General features: G+C 52.8%; 2 protein-coding genes across 12 annotated transcripts in view; both read left to right on the forward strand.

Annotated features, from left to right (window-relative positions):
• The window catches only part of PLA2G6 (phospholipase A2 group VI), a 69,457-nt gene extending 63,747 nt beyond the window's left edge, over positions 1–5,710 (forward strand). For all 10 annotated transcript variants that reach the window (XM_030815564.1, XM_030815568.1, XM_030815567.1 and 7 more), the window contains 5 exons: positions 1,037–1,173; positions 1,567–1,721; positions 3,584–3,751; positions 4,628–4,701; positions 4,899–5,710. In XM_030815564.1, coding sequence (XP_030671424.1) covers positions 1,037–1,173; positions 1,567–1,721; positions 3,584–3,751; positions 4,628–4,701; positions 4,899–5,043 — 679 coding nt within the window. In that variant the 3' untranslated portion in view covers positions 5,044–5,710. The remainder of the gene's footprint in view (positions 1–1,036; positions 1,174–1,566; positions 1,722–3,583; positions 3,752–4,627; positions 4,702–4,898) is intronic.
• Positions 5,711–6,465: 755 nt separating this feature from the next.
• BAIAP2L2 (BAR/IMD domain containing adaptor protein 2 like 2) overlaps positions 6,466–22,396 on the forward strand; it is a 32,112-nt gene continuing 16,181 nt past the window's right edge. The window contains exons 1-4 of one of the 2 annotated variants that reach the window (XM_030815571.1): positions 6,466–6,729; positions 7,867–7,942; positions 8,734–8,820; positions 9,161–9,222. In XM_030815571.1, coding sequence (XP_030671431.1) covers positions 6,679–6,729; positions 7,867–7,942; positions 8,734–8,820; positions 9,161–9,222 — 276 coding nt within the window. In that variant the 5' untranslated portion in view covers positions 6,466–6,678. The remainder of the gene's footprint in view (positions 6,730–7,866; positions 7,943–8,733; positions 8,821–9,160; positions 9,223–22,396) is intronic. The other variant, XM_030815570.1, reaches the window with a different exon arrangement.

Here is a 22,396-nt window from a genome sequence, read left to right on the forward strand (position 1 = left end):
CTTCTCCAGAGAGAATTCTGATGGGTTCAGTTTGATCATATTTTGTTTAAGATTTTTGTGTCCATGCTCGTGGGTGAGCTTGACCCGTTTTTTCCTATTTTGGGTTTTGAGGAAATGTTTCCTCTTTCTATTTTTTTTGGAAGAGTTAGTGTAATAGTGACTTTATTTTGAATTTATGGTAGAACTTGATAGTAAATTCTTCTGGGCCTGGAGTTTGCTTGGTGGGAGGATTTTTGATGATGGAATTAATTTCTTTAGTGGTTGTGAGACTGACCACTCGGGGTTTCTAAATACCTTTTTGAGTTAGTTTTGGTTAAGTGAGGCTTTTCTAGGAATGTGTCCATTTCACCTAAATCTTTAAGCTTACTGGCATAGAGTTGTTCAAAATATTCTTTTTTTTTGAGACAGAGTTTCACTCTTGTCGCCCGGGCTGGAGTGCAATGGCGTGATCTCAGCTCACTGCAACCTCCGCCTCCTGGGTTCAAGCAATTCTTCTGCTTCAGCCTCCCAAGTAGCTGGGATTACAGGCATGTGCCACCATGCCTAATTTTTGTATTACTAGTAGAGACAGGGTTTCACCATGTTGGCCAGGCTGGTCTCGAACTCCTGACCTCAGGTGATCCACCTGCCTCGGCCTCCCAAATTGCTGGGATTACAGGTATGAGCCACCATGCCCAACCGATTCTTCTTTTTCTAATATCTGCAGTGTCTGTTGATGCAGCCCCCTTTTTCCTGGTTTTGATAACAGATAACAGACATGTTTTATCAGTCTTGCCACAGGTTTTTCCATTGGATCAGCCTTTCAAAAAAACCAACTTTTGCCGAATTGTGCTCCCAAGGTTGGACCAATCTGACACTCCTCCAGCACTGCCGGAGAGAGCCTGTTTTGGGGGAGATGGTGGGAGAAGCCCACCTATCTCGAACAGAGATTGGAGTGGGCACTCTGCTACCCAAGTTCCTGGGGCATGAATGGTGGGGAAGGGGAAAGGTGGATGGGTGGGTGGCTCAGCGGTCCTCCTGCCTCATTTCTCTCCAGGGTGATGCTGACAGGGACACTGTCTGACCGGCAGCCGGCTGAACTCCACCTCTTCCGGAACTACGATGCTCCAGAAACTGTCCGGGAGCCTCGTTTCAACCAGAATGTTAACCTCAGGCCTCCAGCTCAGCCCTCAGGTTTAAACCATGTTTGATGCATCCATGGGAAGCGACTGGCCCGAGAGGCTGCGGGGTGGTGGGTGGGAGTCGTGCACTTGCCATCGGGCACCCTCACCGTGCCACCAGCCCACCCACTGCACTGGTCTGTATTGGCTGAGGACAGGGATTGCGGGGGAGCTGTCGGGCCCCTGGCAGGTTAGAAAAGTCCCTGGAAAGTCTTCAGCTGTACCTGCCTTCCACCAGGACGAACTAGCCAGACAGTGTGGCCTCATGGGTCCTGCTTCTGAAGAGTTCCCAGCGTCCCCTCTTCCCGCACCCCCAGCCCCCGACACACACACCCTGAGATCTGGAGTGCCTGGGTTTTATACCAGTCCCTTATGCCACTGGGCCGCCCTCCTTCCCCTCCCCTAGACCAGCTGGTGTGGCGGGCAGCCCGAAGCAGCGGGGCAGCTCCTACTTACTTCCGACCCAATGGGCGCTTCCTGGACGGCGGGCTGCTGGCCAACAACCCCACGCTGGATGCCATGACCGAGATCCATGAGTACAATCAGGACCTGATCCGCAAGGTGAGTGCCACAGGCCAGAGGGCCTGGACCCACCGCTCCCTGGAGCCAATCCTGTTTCGGCAAACCGTGCTAGGGACCGACCCCCAGGACAGCAGGTAGCTTTTACACACGCACTCATTCATATGTGCACGCAGGGCAAATTGATCTCACCGGAACCTGTTCCATGGGTGGGGTCTGCCTGAAGCACTGTGCTCAGGGGGGTCTGAGGACCACTGTGCTCTAAGTGTGCATGAGTGGGGAGGGCGGCATGCATACCATGAACGTGCCACTCGAGCCAGCCTGGGGACAGGACACATGCTTGCCCTTGAGCTCACCTCTGTGGATAGACAGTCCAACAGGAATGCCTGCCCCCACGGGTTGCCAGTGCTGTGGTGGAGGACTGTGATGCCTCTGCTAAAAGGCCTGGGGGCCCGGAAAGGGCTCCACGGAACACGGGACCCATCCTGAGGCCTTTGGGGACAGAGCAGTGCAGAATCAATGATCTGGAGGAAGAGCAGCAGCCCTCCCTCTGTGGAGGTACAGCAGAGGCTGGCAGGACCCAGCATGCTAGGGGAGGCCCTGTGGCGCGGCGGGCGGTGGGTGACCGGGGTGGGCGAGCGCAGTGGCTGAGCTCGGACCCTGGAGCCAGAGCGCCTCTGGGGGTCCCGGTTCTGCCCGTGCTCACTGCAGCTACTGAATGGGGCCATCATAGCACCTGCCTGGGGAGGCTGCGAGGCCTTGGCATGCTGTTGTCTGTGAAATGTTCACAGCAGCGCCCGGAGCCTGAGCTGCATCCTTGCTGCTGTGGTTTCCCAAAGCCCCAGGGCATCCTGGGCAGCGCAGCAGAGGCTCTGGGCAGACAGAGAAGCGCCCTCTAGGGGCCAGATCAGGCAGGGCGGGCTTCCTGCAGGCGGCAGAGACTGTCAGACACTAGCCAGTCTAACTCTCCTATTGCATGCGGGTGGGGAGCCTGGGACCCAGAGTGGGAGGCATCACCCAAGATCATCCAGCAAATCGGCAGCAGAGCTTGTTCGGAAACAAACAAGAGAGGCAGCGGCCAGGCGCGGTGGCTCACGCCTGTAATCCCAGCACTCTGGGAGGCTGAGGCGAGTGGATCTCGAGGTCAGGAGATCAAGACCATCCTGGCTAACACGGTGAAACCCTGTCTCTACTAAAAATGCAAAAAAATTAGCTGGGCAGGCATAGTGGCAAGAGCCTGTAGTCCTAGCTACTCGGGACGCTGAGGCAGGAGAATGGTGTGAACCCGGGAGGCGGAGCTTGCAGTGAGCCAAGATCGTGCCACTGCACTCCAGACTGGGAGACAGAGTGAGACTCCGTCTCAACAAAACAAAGAGAGGCAGCACCCAGGGCTCGGGTTCAAGCCTTAGCCCCTACTTCCCTACCACATGGCCCCGGCAGCTGCTTCCCGGCCTGAGCTTCGCTGAGAGCCCTGATTTGCAAACTGGGTGATCAGTGCCCTCTCCACAGACTGGCTGGAGATTAAATGAAGTAATGATGCAAATACCTGGCAAATCACCAACACCAAGGAACAGCCTCTGCCTTTCCGCCCTTGGCCACGACTTGACTTGGGCCAGCATCAGATGGGGTGGGCAGGATCCTTCTTGTAGCTGGTGTATGTGTGGTCCTGTTGGTACACAGGTGCTGTCCTGAGCAGATGGCATGTGATGCCTGCACCAGCCCTTCTTGGGTCACGTGCAAGAGGCTGGCTGGAAATCATGCCAGGCGTGCTCTTGCCACCAGAGACCTCTTGCCCTGTTCTCATGTGCCCCAGAGCCCAGTTTTGGGCCTCCCCTTGACGCTCCCCTTCGTGCCCCCTACCTGTGGAAGGTCCCTTCTGACTGCCCCTGTCCTGTTCCCAACAGGGTCAGGCCAACAAGGTGAAGAAACTCTCCATCGTTGTCTCCCTGGGGACAGGGAGGTCCCCACAGGTGCCTGTGACCTGTGTAGATGTCTTCCGTCCCAGCAACCCCTGGGAACTGGCCAAGACTGTTTTTGGGGCCAAGGAACTGGGCAAGATGGTGGTGGACTGTGTGAGTGTGGACCCCTCCCCCAGGCCACTTCCCTCAGGGTCTGCAGCCCAGGTCGATGGCTTCCCCTCATCCTGTGGGGCCTTTGGTGTCGGAGGAGACAGCAGGGCTCTGTCCATCGCCTTTAGCCAGCTGGAGGGAGAAAGAGTCCACAATTCAGAGTCTCAGTGCGGGTCAGGGACCCTCAGTGACCACCAGCAGGGGGGTTTTCAAACCCTTTTTAGCTGTGGATCCCTTTCTGCAAACATAGCGCAGTGTAGAAGCCCAGAATGGACAAAGGCCCCAGAGCGGGCTGGGCGCTCACCCTCTAATTCCAGCACTTTGGGAGGCCAAGGCAGGCGGACCACTTGAGCCCAGCAGTTTAAGACCAGCCTGAGCAATATAATGAGACTTCGTCTCTACAAAAAAATTAAAAACTTAGCCGGACATGGTGGTGTGTGCCTGTGGTCCCAGCTACTCAGGAGGCTGAGGTGGGAGGATTGCTTAAGCCCAAGAGGCAGAGGCTGCAGTGAGCTGTGATCATGCCACTGCACTCCAGCCTGGGTGACAGAAGGAGACCTTGTCTCAAAAAAAAAAAAAGAAAACTTCAGGGAGAGGGGACATGGAGGCCTGTCCACTCAGCCGCTACCCTTTCCCCAAGTCACCATCCCTGAAAGGGCACTGCTGAGACCTCTGCCCCTCTGATTGCACAGCTGGGACAGTCCCTGCAGTCCCAGGAAGGGGTTTTGCCCGAGCCACTCTGCTGCTGTGTGGCTCAGCCTGACTCGAAAGAGCCTGAGGCTCCCCAGGCCGGGGCTCCGAGAGTACAGGGCAGGGCCGGGCGGGGTGCAGGCCGGGCGGGGTGTGGGCCCGGCGCCCACCAAGACTGCTTCTCACCAGTGCACGGATCCAGACGGGCGGGCTGTGGACCGGGCGCGGGCGTGGTGCGAGATGGTTGGCATCCAGTACTTCAGGTGAGGGCTCAGCCGCCCCAGCCCTTGGCCCGGTGCCCTGGCCTGGTCAGACTCACTGACTTCGCGTCCCAGCCCTAGTGTGGACTTTCCCTTCCCCAAGGGTCTGCTCTGTTCCCCAAGCCCACCCTGGTCCTAGCTGGCGTCCCCTGCCCAGCCTGAGCATCCTAGGGTGACCCCCTCCTCCCTGGCCCGAACAGATTGAACCCCCAGCTGGGGACGGACATCATGCTGGATGAGGTCAGTGACACAGTGCTGGTCAACGCCCTCTGGGAGACTGAGGTCTACATCTATGAGCACCGCGAGGAGTTCCAGAAACTCATCCAGCTGCTGCTCTCACCCTGAGGGTCCCCGGCCTCTCACCAGCCCCAGCTGACCTCGTCCATTCAGCCCCTGCCAGGCCAGGCCCAGCCACTGCCCTCCCGGGCAGATCTGGGCCCAGGCACCTCTGAGTCCGTAGACCAGGCCTGGGAGAGTGCCAAGCTGCCTGCCCGAGGCTGGTTCTGAAGGCCTCTCTCCCACTAACCCCGCCTTCCAGCACTTTCCGTCATTCCAGGCTGGGAAAGTCTAGAGCCCCCTTTGGCCCCTTTCCCTGACTGTCAGGGACAACTGACTCCCCATCAGCTCAAACATTAAGGGTACCCGGGCACAACCGTACCCCTGCCCCCAGCCCCAGCCTCCCTGAGGGCCTGCGGGGCTGCCTCTGCCCCAGCCCCCAGCAAGGGCACTCCCAGGCTTCCTGGTGGGTGCAGCCCACTCCCTCTGCCCTCTGTTCCGTTCCCTGGGCCTGGGACTAGAGAAACGGGGTGTCCCCCACCCCATCAGCTGGGAAAGCCCAGGCCGCAGGAGTGGGATGCCTGTTCGACTTTGCCCCTCGCACTGGCCCAGCCCCTCACACTGCCCCACCCCGAGAACTCCCAGCTCTCAAAGGTCACTCCTGGGAGTTTCTTCTTCCCAGTAGAAGTGGCTTAAGAGCCAAAACTGTGAAATAAACCATTTGGATTCAAGTTCATCTGTGTTGTGTGTGCAGTGGTGTGAGTTCCCCCTGCTCCCCTGACCCCCAGCTCCTCTCAGCCTTGACCCTTGGCCTTGACTGGCCTTTTCTTTTGTACCCGGACACTCTGTTTTCCAGGATTCCTGGGCAGGGACACCTCCTCTTTCCTTTAGGCCTCCCCTAAACCGGCCCTTAGGGTATGCAGAGGCAGCTGCCAGGCCCACATACACCGGGCAGGCCCAAGGAGGGCCACAATCCTCAACTTCATCTTGGAGGACCAGGGAGAGCCCCATTTGTCACCCAGAGAGGCCGGGGACTCCGCATGGACAGGCAGCGCGTGTGCAGGGCCAAGGTCTGCCCGGGGCTGGGCAACTCCAGCGTTTGTGCTGCTCCTGCTCCGGCAGGTGGAGGAGCTGGGCGGGCCAGAGCGGCTGTGGGAGCCACGCTCAGAGGGTGTGGCACCACTGTGAGCTGCAGGCCTGAGGACAGTGAGAAGTAAAGCTGCATTCCCCTCCAGGGGCTGCTGCTGCTGGGTCTGGCAGAGAGAGTCTTGGGGGAGGGCATCGGGCAGCGCCCACCCAGTAAAGTGGGCAATGCCTGGTATAGGCAGGTGGGAGGGCGGGGCCCCCCAGGGTCAGGGTCCTTGAGGAGGGGGTGACCCAGGAGGGGGCTCATCCACATGGGCACTTGTATCAGCCCACAGCTCCAAGGGGTGAATAATTGAAGGGCAGGTCACACGAGCCTGCCCGTCACAGGATGCCTTCCCTGCTGGATCTGGTTACGCCCCAGATCACATTCTGACATCCCGAGCTAGTGAATAATTAAGCTGCCACTCCTCTGAGGCAGGCCTCCATCTCCAGGTCCCTCTCCGTGGCTTCCTCGCTGCCAGCCGAGCCGTGGGCACCTGAGGGACTACCTACCACTGCTCCCGGCTGTGCCATCGCCACCAGCTCCCACCTCCTGCTCAGACCCAGGACAGCCACTCCATGGCCCCCGAGATGGACCAGTTCTACAGGTCCACCATGGCCATCTACAAGGTGAGCACGTGGGTGGCCAAGCCAGGGCCTGCGCCCCTCCTCCCAGGGCACAGAAGTCAGGCCCGCTCTGGAGGAGAGGGCCAGCCGGGGCTGCAGATGTCCTGGAAAGGGAAGCCTGGAGCCAGGCTGAGCCAGGGGTGGGTAGGGGGGTAAGGATCCCCGAGAGCACTCAGCCATACAGCAGGAACCCCCAACTCCCAGATGCTGGACAAGGCAGGAGGGGGCCCAGGGCCCAGGGTGGGGACCGTTGAGAGTCTGGATGAGAAGGGCCTGGCTGCCCGGCCTGGGAATAAAGACCCTCTCTCTCTCTCTCTCTCATGTCTGAGCCCCTCACTCAGACTTCCTACTTCACCCCCAGGGGGTTGTTGCAGCTGCCACAGACATTTATTAAGCACCTCCTGTGTGCAGGACCCTTTCACCTGTAAGCCTCACATCACCCACCTGTGAAGTCGAAAATGACCACCCTGTTTGATAGATGAGAAAACTGAGACCAAAGAGGTTAAACAGCTCATTCAAGGTCATGGAGGGAGGAAGAGGTGCTGCTGGGATTTGAACTGAGACCCAAGTCCAAGTCCAAGCCTCAGTCCAGGCCCGTCTCCACCATCCAGGGAGCTCTCTGCCTGGCCCCAGCCTGGGGAGGCCCACACTAATCCAGCCACAGCCTTGCCCACGGGGGGCTGTTCTTGGAGGAGGGCAAGAGCTGCCCTTGCCCCGGGGGCGACTGTTGGCAGCCCCAGGTGTATAGTCCAGCAAGGCCTGGACACAGGGCAGGGCTGAGCTGTGCCCAGTGGGGACCACAGCGGGTGGGCCAGCTTCAGCCCAGCGGGAGGAGGAGAACCTTCCAGGTGCACCATCTCAGGAGGCACCTTGGTCCCGCCAGAGCAGGTGTGAGCGGGAGCTGGCTGTGAGGGGACCATAGCTTGGAACAGGACCCCAAAAGATGGGCTCTGAGGTCCCTGCAGCCAAGAGCCAGGATTCTGGGTGAGCCTAGGTGTGTAGGTGGGCTCCCCAAAGTCTGGGGCTTCTCACTGGGCTGGGGGTGCCCTGTCCCTGACGCCCGGTGACTTGACTCTATCCATCGTTCCTTCTCGCTCCCCCGTCTCCACACATTTTTCCTCCCCTGGCCCTGGGGTCCAGAGCATCATGGAGCAGTTTAACCCCGCCCTGGAGAACCTGGTGTACCTGGGCAACAACTACCTGCGTGCCTTCCACGGTGAGTGCCTGCCCGGGCCACTGAGCACCAGCCCTGGGCCTCTGCTGTCCCCACCCACCCAGGCCCCTCCCAGATTCTCTGCACCCCACACCTGTTCATCCTCAGCCCTACACCCTCCTACCCACCACCCTCACCCTCACACCTCTGCAGCCAGAGAGGCCTTAGGCACCCCCACTCTCCTGTGCCCACACGCCCCAGTCCACACCCAGCACCCCTCATTGCCCCCTCCTTCAGGTGCCTCCAGACACTCCCATGATGCAGTACCAGGCCCTGCAGGCCCACACAGCCCCAGTGCAAACCCTGACAGTGCATACGTTTCTAGGCGTCACCTCAGTGCCACCTGCTGAACCCACCCCTATACCCAGTCCCACCTCTGCACCCAGGCTCACACAGCAGCTGGCTTCCTCACTCCAACCGACCACCACCCACACACCCTGCAGCTGGCCTTGACATTCACTCAGTCCCCATGCAAACCCTCGTACCCGTCCACTGTGGCTGCTCATACCTGCCAGTAGCATCCCCCTACCCACAAGCGCTGATCAACCCTGAATCTCAGGGCCACCCATCCCCCTGCTTCTTAGATGCTCTCCACGCCACCTGCCTGCCCCCAGCCCTCACCTTATGCCCCTGCACCTGAGCTTCACAGCTCAACTGGTCACACCCTCCTCAGGGGCACACACAGATGCCCACACCCCACCCAGGACAGACACAGTCCCCTCCAGATGAAAAGAGCCTCCAGAAGAGTGGGGCAGAGGCAGGGCTGGACCGGACCTGTCCCTTCTGGTCCACAGCTCTGTCCGAGGCGGCCGAGGTCTACTTCAGTGCCATCCAGAAGATTGGGGAGCGTGCCCTGCAGAGCCCCACCTCACAGATTCTGGGTGAGGCTCCCCCTCCACAGCAGACCCCATTCTCGGGCCCTCCTTTTGCACCCTTGCCCTTCCAGGATGTCCCGCATCCTTGACACAGGCCTTTCAGCCCAGGGCCCAGAGCCAGACTCTTGTTCTGGGACCCAGGCTCCCCGCCACCACTCCCTGCCAGGCTGCTCCCAGGCTGGGACACACATGGCCTGGCTCCCAGAGAATCATATGGGAAGTCCTGGACTTTGGTCCCAAAATCCAGCCTCGGGCAGGCCCTCTGTTGGCTTTCAGCGGAAGAGGGTGGTGGGTGGGTGGGGCAGACTCCGCCACACCGAAGCCACAGCTCCCTCCATACCTCCAGGGGAGATCTTGGTGCAGATGTCTGACACCCAGCGGCACTTGAACTCTGACCTGGAGGTTGTGGTGAGTATCAGACCCCAGGGCCTGGAGGGGTCACTCAAGGAAAGTGGGCCACGTTCCAAGAAGAGGGCCCAGCCTACCAGATGCCCTTCCCAGGGAGGATGACTGTGGCTGCCCTTCCCAGCACCTGGCTCTGTGGGGCACGGTTCCCTGCAATAGTCGTTCAAGCCTCTAGCAGCCCTAGGAGGCTGGTGGCATTTCTGCCTCCATTTTATAGAGGAAGAAACTGAGTCTCAAAAAGAGCTAGTCATTGCCTGAGATGCCAGAGTGAGTGGAGGCCCAAGGAAGAGAAAGGTCCTTTCACTGCAGCCCTCCTCACTGCAGCCTCCCAGGGAGCAGCCACGCAGACCTGACCATGTCACTCCCAGGAGCAGAACCATTCCACGGCTCCACTGCCCACAGAAGTGAACATGGGCTTCTCAGTGAGGGGTCCCTGGCTCTGTCGATCCAGCAGCTTCTCCCGACACCCCCAGTCCAGCCCAGTCCCCTGGAAGAGGGGTCCCTCTGCTGGTGTCCCCGCTGCGGGGCTGCTGCCCTGCTGTCCTCTCAGCCTAGAGCCACCGGTCCCTTCCCCTGCCGTCCAGTTGGGAAGCAGCTGTCCCCTCCTTCCCAAAGCCTCCCCTGACTCCCTGGGGCAAGTCCAGTCATCCCTCCCCCTGGACTCCAACAGATGCTTCTGTCTGTTTTAGCTCGTGGTGGGTTCAAAGCCCAGCTTCACCAGTGACTAGTTTTGTGACCTTGGACTCTATGCCTCTGCTTACCTGAGGAATGGAGAGAATCATAATAACTGCCTCCCAGGATTCTTGAGAGGATGACGTGAATTAATAAGCATAAACTGTTTGCCCTGGCCCCTACTTACTGCCCCTGGATACCTTAGCTATGATAACCAGAAGTTAACTTGCCTGCCCCTATCCCTCCCAAGACTGGGAGCTCCACAAAGGCTTCCTTCCTCTCCATAGCTCTAGGGCCTGGCGCCAAGCAGGGCTTCAGTGACACAGGGGAAAGAAAAGAGCTGAGGGAGTCAGCTTGGCTAGATGGAGAGAAGAGAGGGCTTTCCAAGGCAGCATGGCAGCGGGCTGCGCACAGCCATGAGCAGGCAACAGGCAGGCATGAGCCAGGGCTTGGGCACAGGGGCTGAATGGGAGAGGTGGGGTGGGGCCTGGTGGTGAGGCACCTCGGAAGGTTCGGAAGGAAATTTCAACTAATTGTTCTCCCTCCAATGTGTGCCCCTGGAATTTAGGTGCTCTTTGGGGGATACCATAAAATACTAGTCAGTTGGGCATGGGGAACAATCTTTTTTTTTTTTTTTTTGAGATGGAGTCTTGCTCTGTTGTCCAGGCCGGAGTGCAGTGTCACAATCTCAGCTCACTGCAACCTCCGCCTCCCGGGTTCACGCCATTCTCCTGCCTCAGCCTCCTGAGCGGCTGGGATTACAGGCACCTGTCATCATGCGTGGCTAATTTTTTTATTTTTTTGTAGAGACGGGGTTTCACCATGTTGGCCAGGCTGGTCTTGAACTCCTGACCTCAAGTGATCTGCCCGCCTCGGCCTCCCAAAGTGCTGTGATTACAGGTGTGAGTCACCCCGCCTGGCGGGGGAACAATCTTTCTATTAGAAAATTCTCATCCCACGCACACACAACAAGGCCCCAAAGCCCCTGGGCTCCGTGGACTCCATGGGCACTTTAGGATGTAGCATTAAGCCCCTGCCACCCCCTTGGATGTGGGCACAGAGTTATGGAGCCTGTGGGTTCCTGTCCTTGTGTTCAATGGCTGTCCTTATCACTTGTGGCACACCTGGGCTGGGCAGGGATGAGTGTCACCCAGGCCCACTCTGTAAGGAGAGCTGCCCTCTCCAGGCAGTGGCATCTAAGCTGTGATAACTGGGCAGGTCCACTGGCCAGAATCATACCAGACAGAACAGTGCCAGAGGCCACCCCCACCTGCAGCTCATTTATTTGATCCCTACTTACTGCCCTGTGCCAGGCACTGTGGTAGGCAGCAGGGATACAGCAGACAAAAACCCCTGCCATCCCAAAGAGGGAGCCAGAAAAACCCACAGGGAGTAAGTGAATCGATACGTAACACGTTCCATGCAAAATACACTAGGAGAAAAGTAGAGCAGGGACGGGATGTCTTTGGGGGTGCAGTTTTTAACAGATGCTCAAGGAAAACATCACCAGAAAGGTGACATTGAAAAGGGCCTAAAGGGCCGGGCACGGTGGCTCACGCTTGTAATCCCAGCACTTTGGGAGGCTGAGGCGGGCGGATCACCTGAGGTCAGGAGTTCGAGACCAACCTGGCCAACATGGTGAAACCTCGTCTCTACTAAAAATACAAAAAATTAGCCAGGCATGTGGTGGCGGGCACCTGTAATCCTAGCTACTCAGGAGGCTGAGGCAGGAGAATTGCTTGAACCTGGGAAGTGGAGGTTGCAATGAGCAGAGACCATGCCACAGCACTCCAGCCTGGGTGACAGTGAGACTCTGTCTTAAAAAAAAAAAAAAAAAAAAAAAAAAGAAAAGAAAAGAAAAGAAAAGAAAAAGGCCTGAAGGAGGTAAGGGCATTAGCCAGGGAGACCTCTGGGGGAAGGGCAATCTGGACAGAAAGGACAGCACGTGGAAAGACCGAAGGCTGCAGTAGAGGGCAAGTCTGAGATGACCAGCCATTAACAGGCCCTGACTCTGCAGGCCCCGGCGGGACTCTGGTCCTTCCTCTCAGTGAAAGGGACACCATCGGAAGGTCTTGAGCTAAGGAGGGACAGGATCTGACGTAGAATTTTTTTTAATGTTTTTTATTATAAATTAAAACACAGACACAGAAAATCTTGCTGAACAGATTAGAGCTTAATGAATCATTATTAGGCAAATCAGACCTGAAACTACCATGCAGAACTTTGCCAGCCTCCCCAGAAGCCCGTTCAGGAGCCCCCATCAAAACCACAGCCTCTCCCTCCCTCTAAAAGTGGCCACTGGTCTGAGGTCGCAGTTCCTTGTGTGCCTTCGTAGTTTATCACTCTACCTTACAGCCCGAGACACTAGAATTTGGTTTTACTCTTAAAAAAAAAAATGGGGGCTGGGTGTGGTGGCTCACGCCTGTAATCCCAGCACTTTGGGAGGCCAAGGCGGGCGGATCACAAGGTCAGGAAATCGAGACCATCCTGGCTAACACGGTGAGACCCCGTCTTTACTAAAAATACAAAACAATTAGCCGGGCGTGGTGGTGGGCGCCTGTAGTCCCAGCGACTCGGGAGGCTGAGGCAGGAGAATGGCGTGAACCCGGAAGGCGGAGCTTGCAGTGAGCCAAGATGGCGCCAATGCACTCCAGCCTGGGCGACAGAGCGAGACTCTGTCTCAAAAAAAAAAAAAAAAAAAGAAAGAAATTTGAGTCTCTTTGAACCTACGGGTTCCCCCTCCATCTGTTTCTTTTCCTTACACTTTGTCTGTTGGAGACCCTGGGACCATCTGCCCTGACTTTCCCATAGTCTGGAAGTTGCTGATGATGCTCTCTTGGTATGTTCAGCTGGTTTCTCTGTCCTCTAGATCCGGAGTCTTGGAGGGGCTGCTGAGTTCTTCCACCAGGAGGCATCACTGTGTCTAGATCTGCCATGCATCAGGGGATACACACCACTGTTCTTCCGATGCCCTTTCAAAGCATTCTTAGCTAGGATGCTTCCAGAAAGAGACGCTTCCCCTTATCTGCTGTTATTACCCACTGGCACGTTTCATATGGGGAGGGCAGGAGAAAGGCTTCATTCATTCCCTTTATTCATGAGGTTCCAAGATAATGAATCTGTGCCCTGTCATCCTCTGAAGGTGAAGCTACCAATTAACTTTATGTTTTTACTAGCACCATTATGTAGTACTTTTATTTACTATAATCAATATTGTAGATTTAAACTCATTTGACCTATTTCAATGGTTGGCAATTATTATCTTTACTGAAGTTGAAAATGTCCTATTTTTGGCCAGTGGAAGCTTCTTTTTTTTTTTTTTTTTTTTTCTGACATGGAGTCTCACCCTGTCACCGAGGCTGGAGTACAGTGACGCAGTCTCGGCTCACTGCAACCTCTGCCTCCCAGGTTCAAGCAATTCTCCAGCCTCAGCCTCCCATGTAGCTGGGACTACAGGTATGCACCACTGCATCTGGCTAATTTTCGTATTTTTAGTAGAGACTGGGTTTCACCATGTTGGCCAGGCTGATCTCGAACTCCTAACCTCAGATGATCTGCCCAGCTTAGCCTCCCAAAGTTCCGGGATTATAGGCGTGAGTCACTGCACCCGGCCAGTGGAAGCCTCCTGAGTCCTTGCTGTCTGCCTGACAAGAGGTTCCAGGCTCATCTGCTACTTGTGCTGTGCAAGACGTGGAATCAGCCATTTCTTCATGAAGCCCTGTTTTTACTTTTTGTTTTTAGTGCAAGTGGTATTTCAAAACCATAATCTGAATACTAGTGGTGCTCATTGCCACTGGGTTGATCTTTGTTTCTAGGCTTTTTTGGTGGCTGTGCAATGCATAGATTGATACATATTTACATGCAATGTGCATGTACACACATATAACACATATTCTCTCTCTGTGTCTCTTTATTTCTATTGCTGCTTTACAAATTAATCTTATTTATTTATTTATTTATTTATTTTCAGAGGCAGAGTCTCACTCTGTCACCCAGGCTGAAGTGCAGTGGTACAATCATAGCTCACTGCAGCCTCCAACTCCTGGGCTCAAATGATCTTCCTGCCTCAGCCTCCCAAGTAGCTGGGACTATAAGAAAATGCCACCGTGCCTGGCTAATTTTTTTTTTTTTATTTTGAGATGGAGTGTCGCTCTATCGCCCAGGCTGGAGTGCAGTGGTGTGATCTCCACTCAGTGCAAGCTACGCCTCCCAGGTTCATGCCATTCTTTTGCCTCAGCCTCCCGAGTAGCTGGGACTACAGGCACCCGCCACCATGCCCAGCTAATTTTTTTTTGTACGTTTAGTAGAGACGGGGTTTCGCCGTGTTAGCCAGGATGGTCTCGATCTCCTGACCTCGTGATTGGCCCGCCTTGGCCTCCCAGAGTCCTGGGATTACAGGCATGAGCCACTGCACCCGGCTGTGCCTGGATAATTTTTTAACTCTTTTTATAGAGATGAGGTCTCACTATGTTGCCCAGGCTGGTCTTGAACTCCTGGCATCAAGCAATCCTCCCATCTGGGCCTCCCAAAGTGCTAGGATCACTTTTAGACCATTGATTCGTTTTCTTCTGTTTCGTGGGCCTTTCTGGTGTGTTTTGGTTGTCAGTAGGAATGTTATTCTCTTCCATATTCCCTTTTTTCTAATAATAACTTTCTATTGGATTTCACCTCAGAGATTTTCTGTGGAAAAGTAGGTTTTTTCCTGAAATTGTAAAAGGAGCACAGTGAAGACAGCTTTTCTCACTTTGCAAGATCTCTTTCTGTTGTTCTTATGTAGTTTTCCAAAAATATGGCAGTTCCCTTTCTGCAATTTCCTGGTTCTGTTCATGCTCCTACTTTTGTTAGACTTTCTCTTTCCTTTTGTGTCTGTTGCCCTTGTTCCTGATTTTGATCCCCCTCACGGCATTCTCTCCTCCACGTGGGCCCTGTCTGGTTGGGAGCCTGGCTGGTCAGTTTCAAGACTTCCTAGAGGCTCCACTACTCCAGCCCCTTCAGACTTTACCAGGGACCTCTTACCTTCACCCTCTGGACTCACAAACTCCTTGGAGTTTCAGCTGCTGTTCACAGACTGGCCTACTGAGCTTCCCATGACCATCTGCTGGCCATGTCGGGGTGCGCCTGTGCTCAGGTCCCTCGATGCCCAACTACCTCCCACTGCTCCATCCACATGCTTGCTGGTCACACTGACCTCACAACCAGTGCTGATTTGTGTTTGGGGGTTGTAGAGATATACTGTCATAGTTTTGTTCTGAATGTTGTCTTGAGTTTCTTTATTTTTTTTCTTTTGGTGGTTTTCTTTGTTTTGTTTTGTTTATTTGTTTTTTGAGACGGAGTCTTGCTCTGTTGCCCAGGCTGGAGTGCAATGGCGCCATCTCAGCTCACTGCAACCTCTGCCTCCCGGGTTCAAGCGATTCTCCTGCCTCAGCCTCCCAAATAGCTGAGATCATAGGCGCGTGCCACCATGCCCACCTAATTTATGTACTTTTAGTAGAGATGGGCTTTCACTATGTTGGCCAGGCTGGTCTCAAACTCCTGACCTCAGGTGATCCACACACCTTGGCCTCCCAAAGTGCTGTGATTACAGGCATGAGCCACTGTGCCTGGCCTTTTTTTTTTTTTTTTTTTTGAGACAGGATCTCACTGTGTCACCCAGGCTGGAGTACAGTGGTGCAATCACAGCTCATTGCAGCCTAGACTTCCTGGGCTCAGGCAATCCTCTCACCTCAGCCTCCCAAGTAGTTAGGACCACAGGTGTGAGCCACCACATCTGGCATTTTTTTTTTTTTTTTTTTTTTGGTAGAGACAGCATCTCACTATGTTGCCCAGTCTGGTCTGGAACTCTTGGGCTCAAGCAATCCTCCCACCTCAGCCTCCCAAAGTGCTGGAATTACAGGTGTGAGCCACTGTGCCTGGCTCGTCTTGAGTTTTTTATTTTGCTGTCTGGTTTCTCCATTCATTTTTAAGAGAAGATGAAGGAAGGTTTTGAAACTACATTTCATTTCCACCATCATCCCAGACCTGAGTTTTTTTTTCTACTGAGATAAAATTTACATACAATAAAATAAAGTTCCTAAATATCTTAAGTGTTAAGTTCAACAGATTTTGACAATTATATGCCCTGTGTGGCCACCATGTTAAACAGGATTTATTTAGAATGTTTCCATCAACCCAGAAAGTTCTCTTATGTCCCTTTTGTCAGTCTCGCCCCCTAGGGGCAAAGGCTTTCTGACTTCTATCTCTGCGGATTAATTTTGCCTGTTCTAGTGCTTCATTTGAGTGGAACTGTACCCTGTATATTCTTTTGTGTCTAGCTTCTTTCACTCAGCATAAGGTCTCTAAGATTAATTCATGTTGTTGCATTGTATGAATCTGTGTCACTATCAAGGAATACCTGAGACTGGGTAATTTATAAGGAAAAGAGGTATATTTTGGCTCATGGTTCTGCAAACTGTACAAGCATGACACCAACGTCTGCTTAGCTTCTCATGAGGGCCTCAGGAAGCTTACAATCATGGCAGAAGGTGAAGGAGTAACAGGGGCGTCACATGGCAAGACAGCAAGAGAGAGAGTGGGGAGGTGCCAAGCTTTATTTATTTATTTATTTATTTATTTATTTATTGAGACGGAGTCCCACCCTGTTGCCCAGGCTGGCCTCCAGTGGTGCGATCTTGGCTCACTACAACCTCCGCCCCCTGGGGTTCAAGCGATTCTCCTGCCTCAGCCTCCCGAGTAGCTGGGATTCAGGCCCCTGCCACCATGCCCGGCTAATTGCTGTATTTTTAGTAGAGATGGGGTTTCACCATCTTGGCCAGGCTGGTCTTGAACTCCTGACCTCGTGATCCACCCGCCTCAGCCTCCCAAAGTGCTGGGATTACAGGTGTGAGCCACTGCACCCGGCCTTATTTATTTATTTTTTGAGACGGAGTTTTGCTCTTGTTGCCGAGGCGAAGTGGTAACAGGTGTGTCATACGGCAAAGAGAGCGAGGGAGAGAGAGACACTGGGGAGGTGGCAGGCTCTATTTATTTATTTATTTATTTATTTATTTATTGAGATGGAGTTTTGCTCTTGTTGTCCAGGCTGAAGTGCAGTGGCGTGATCTTGGCTCACTGCAGCCTCCACCTCCCAGGTTCAAGCGACAGTCCTGCCTCCGCCTTCCGAGTAGCTGGGATTACAGGCATCCACCACCATGCCCAGCTAATTTTTTGTATTTTTAGTAGAGATGGGGTTTCACCATGTTGGCCAGGCTGGTCTCCAACTCCTGACCTCAGGCAATCCATCCGCCTCGGCCTCCCAAAGTGCTGGGATGACAGGCGTGAGCCACCGCGCCTGGCTGCCAGCCTCTTTTTAAACAACCAGATCTTGCATGAACTCATTACTACAGGGAGGTCACCAAGCCATTCATGAGGGATCCGCCCCCATGATTCAAACACCTCCCACCAGGCCCCACCTCCTACACTGGGGATTACATTTCCATATGAGGCTGGAGGGGACACAGATCCAATCCATATCATGGGTGTAACAATATTTTTTTCTGTTTTATTGCTTAGTATCCCATTGTATGAATATCCCACAATGTATCTATCCATTCTTCTGCTGATAGTCCTTTGGGTCGTTTCCAGTTGAAGGCTATTATGGAGCTATTATGAATAAGGCTGTTATGAATATTCTTGTACAAGTCTTTTTATGGATATATGTTTTCATTTCTGTTGGACAAATACCTAGGAGTGGAATTTGCAGGGCATGGGGTTGACATATGTTTATTAGAGTTCTCCAGTGTTCTTGTGCTATTCTGCATTCCGCCAGCAATGAATGAAAATTGCTGTCGTTCTACATTCTTGCCAGTGTCCAAACGTCGTCAGTCTGTTTTATTTTAGTCATTCTCATGGGTATGGAGTGGCGTCTCACTGTGGTTTTGTTCTGATATCCCTGATGACTAATAACGTTTAATGTGCTTACTGGACATTTGTACATCTTTTTCCTTAAGATGTTGGTTTAGTCTTTTACTCATTTTTTTTATTGGGGTATACTTATTGTTGAATTCTTTATATAGTAAAGATATGAATCCTTTGTCAGGAGATGTGCGGGAAATATTTTTTTTCAATCTGTAGCTTGCCTATTTATTTTCTTAATACTGTCTGTCTTTAATGAACATGAATTATAAACTTTTATAGCCAGGCATGGCAGCACACACCTATAGTCTTAGCTACTTAGGAGATTGAGGTGGGAGGGCCACTTGAGCCCAGGAGTTCAAGGCTGAGGTTCAAGCTCTGATCACACCACTGCACTCCATTCTGGGTGACAGAGCAAGACACTGTCTCTAAAAATATAAATAAATAAATACATAAATTTTTATGGAAGCCCAATTTTGCAATTTTTGTGCTTTTTTTGCAGTGGTTTTTGCTTGTGTTCTATCCAAGAAATCTTTGCCTACCCCATGACATAGATATTCTCCTAAGTTTTCTTCTAGAAACTCTATATTATGGATTTTACATTTATTTCTATGATTTGTCTTAAACTTACTTTTGCATATTGAGATGGAGTTTAATTATTCCTGGATGGATATTCAGTTATTCCCACATCATTTTAAAAACACTTCCCTTGACTCCCTGAAATGACTTGGTATCTTGGTCAAAAATTGATTTTGGGCCAGGCAAAGAATCAGGCCAGGCGCAGTGGCTCATGCCTGTAATCCCAGCACTTTGGGGGGCCGAGGCGGGCGGATCACCTGAGGTCAGGAGTTTCAGACCAGCCTGACCAATATGGTGAAAGCCCATCTCTACTAAAAATAGAAAAATTAGCCTGGTGTGGTGGTGTGTGCCTGTAGTCCCAGCTATTCAAGAGGCTGATACAGGAGAATTGCTTGAACCCAGGAGGCGGAGGTTGCAGTGAGCTGAGATCGTGCCACTGTACTCCAGCCTGGGCGACAGAGCAAGACTCTGTCTCCAAAAAAAAAAAAAATTGATTTTGCATATATGTGTGTGTTTGTTTCTGGACTCTGTTCCATTGGTATGTGTTTCTATACTTATGCCAATATCACACTGTATTACTTTAGCTTTATAGTAAGTACTGAAGTCAAGTAGGCTAAATACTTTGTCCTTTTCAAAATTATTTTGCCTATTTAAGATTGTTTGCATTTTTTTTTTTTTGAGACAGAGTCTCGCTCTGTCGCCCAGGATGGGGTGCAGTGGTGTGGTCTTGGCTCACTGCAAGCTCCGCCTCCCAGGTTCACACCATTCTCCTGCCTCAGCCTCCCGAGTAGCTGGGACTACAGGCACCCGCCACCTCGCCCGGCTAATTTTTTTTTTGTATTTTTAGTAGAGATGAGGTTTCACCGTGTTAGCCAAGCTGGTGTCGATCTCCTGACCTCGTGATCCACCCGCCTCGGCCTCCCAAAGTGCTGGGATTACAGGAGTGAGCCACCACACCCGGCCTGATTCTTTGCATTTTATCTAAATTATAGAATCAGTCATCTTACCTTTAAGAAAGGCTTCTGGAATTTTGATAGAGTTGCATTAATCTGTAAATCAATAGTCATCTTAACAATATTGAGTCTTCCAGATCCATGAATATGGCATATCTCTCCATTTATTTATCTCTCCATTTATTTATCTCTCCATTTATTTATTATCTCTCCATTTATTCATCTCTCCATTTATTTATTTTTCTTAGCAATGTTTTGTTATTTTCAGCAAGTGACATTTGCAGAGGTGGCAAAAGGATTCCTCAAGAGTTACTGGAAGCTGGGCACAGTGGCTCATGCCTGTAATCCCAGCACTTTGGGAGGCTGAGGTGAGCAGATGGCTTGAGGTCAGGAGTTTTAGACCAGCCTGGCCAACCTGGAAAAACCCTGTCCCTACTAAAAATACAAAAATTAGCCAGATGTGGTGGCGCACACCTGTAATCCCAGCTACTCAGGTGGCCGAGGTGTGAGAATCACTTGAACTTGGGAGGCAGAGGTTGCAGTGAGCCAAGATAGCACCATTGCACTCCAGCTCGGGCAACAGAGAAACACGCTGTCTCAATAAAAAAAAAAAAAAAAGAGTTACTGGAGTCCCTCTGTCCATAGAGCTTGCAAGCGTGGTTGAGACGATGGGATCTGCTGTCAGCTTTCTGTACTTCTGTACTGAGGCGTACACAGGACCCTCTAATGAAGCGTGTGCCCCAGGGAGTGGAGATGGAGAGGGCAGTCTCTGTCTAGTCCACTGGGAATTCCTCAGCCTGCTCTGGGGTTGGTGACTTCCTCTGTCAGAAGCCACAAGCTAACAGACTGTTCTCTACCTGTAATGGACACAGCGAGAGCTCAAACTTCACTTCCATTGTCAACCTCTTTGTTTTGTTTTGTTTTGTTTTTGAGATGGAGTCTCACTCTGTTGCCCAGGCTGGAGTGCAGTGGCGTGATCTTGGCTGTCTGCAACCTCCACCTCAGTAGTGCAATCTCAACTCACTGCAACCTCCACCTCCTGGGTTCAACGGATTGTCCTGCCTCAGCCTCCCGAGTAGTTGGGATTATAGGCATGCACCACCACGCTGGGCTAATTTTTGTATTTTTAGTAGAGACGGGGTTTTGTCTTGTTGGCCAGGCTGGTCTCGAACTCCTGACCTCAAGTGATCCGCCCACCTCAGCCTCCCAAAGTGCTGGGACTACAGGCATGAGTCATCATGCCTGGCCCATTGTCAACCTCTTGATGGACCCACTTCTTCAGGAGCTTGGCATCCTTTCCATTAACCCAGTGATGCCTGGGACCTACCAGCTGGGGGCATCCTGGGTCTGTGTCCTCTGCTTCATTGGTGATCACAGCCAAACCACGACAACAGGAAGAGCTATGATATGGCTGTCCTGCTGAAGTGCACAATGCCACCATGTTCACGCGTGACTGGAAGCAGAAGCAACACTATCCCATGAGACGGGACTCAGCTTGTTCCTAAGTGATTTTTCCTGGGCAAGAGGAAGGGAATGGGGCAAAGAGAGTTAGCAGGAAAGGAAAGAGCCCCAGCTTGTCTGCTGAGCTGACAGCAAGAGTCCTTCAGGCTGTATTTGAAGGATACCTTAGGAGAGTTCCTGCACCCAGGCCTTTTGGGGAGAGCCCTCCACATCTCCCAGGGCTCTCGGAGAGTTGTGACAGCCCCACTGGCTAGGCTCTGCTTCCTCTGGCATCATCTGTGTCCCTGTTGCCTCTGCAGACCAGCCCTGCTGTAACTGAGTGTTCTCTGCAGGTCTGTACTTTGAGTTTATGCATTTAAAGTATTTTCTGTGACTTTCGGTGTGGTTCAAGTCAGTCTCTCCAGGTGCCATTCACCATCTTTAAAGTGCTCTGGTTACAAGGCTGCCTGGGTTTTGAGGGTCTGCCCCAAGCCCTGTTGTTTATATTGTGCATTTTTGCAGAAGGTGGGCATTTTCAGCAACATGTGGATTGTCATTTACAGAAACCTTGGACTGTCTCTTTACAAGCGAGGTCACAAATGTTTTTTTTTTTGAGACGGAGTTTCGTTGTTTTTTTTTAATGGCACAATCTTGGCTCACTGCGACCTCTGCCTCCCGGATTCAAGCGATTCTCCTGCCTCAGCCTCCCCAGTAGCTGGGATTGCAGGCAGCCGCCACCAGGCCCAGCTAATTTTTTTATTTTTAGTAGAGACGGGGTTTCAGCATGTTGGCCAGGCTGGTCATGAACTCGGCCTCCCAAAGTGCTGGGATTACAGGCGTGAGCCACCACGCCTGGCCTGAGTTCACAAAATTTAAGGAGGCAGCGCTGTGACATTCACACTAGTGCAGGGCCGGGAAGGCTTCCTTTTGATTGGATCTAGCAGCAAGCAGCCCCCCAGAAGCATCTACCTGGCATTTCTATAACAACACACGTTTCTGTTCACTGTTCTATCATTCTGCAAACCTACGTGGCCACTTCCTTCTTGGTGCTGACACCCTTCTCTACACACACTGGCAGCCATAGCTCAGGGTTTCAGTACCAAAGAGGCGCCCTCAAGCTCCCTTGCAGACCAGTGAGCACCAAAGTTTGGGAAACAACTGTGGGAGAAAACCTTAAACTTTAGAAATTTTATTATGTAGTGATTTTTTCTGCATACTGGGAGGAGATTGCCAGCATTCCTTTTCTGGGCCATCCCCTAGCCCCATGGGACAATGTGAGGATGCCTAGAGCAGGAGGAAGGACCCACTGTGGGAAAAGGGTGTGTGGACAGAGGCCGCGCAGAGGTGGGAGGGCCTCTAGAGGAGGACGTGTCCGCGGGGTTGGGGAAGCGCCTCTTGTGTCCCATGCAGCCTGAACCCTCTTGCAACTGGAAGGGTTTAGGTCCAACTGTCCAACAACATGGAGTGACTCAGAGAAAGCTGATGGAGAATACAGGGTACCAGGGCACCACCTGGGCCCACAGAATCGAAGCCCATCAAGCTCTCAGTGAGCGGCTAGTCAAACCTTTCCTTTTTCATTTTTTTTTTTTTTCTTTTGAGACAGAGTTTCACTCTGTCACCCAGGCTGGAGTGCAGTGGCGTGA

The sequence above is a fragment of the Nomascus leucogenys genome, chromosome 7b (assembly GCF_006542625.1).
Source record: "Nomascus leucogenys isolate Asia chromosome 7b, Asia_NLE_v1, whole genome shotgun sequence".
Classification (NCBI taxonomy): Eukaryota; Metazoa; Chordata; class Mammalia; order Primates; family Hylobatidae; genus Nomascus; species Nomascus leucogenys.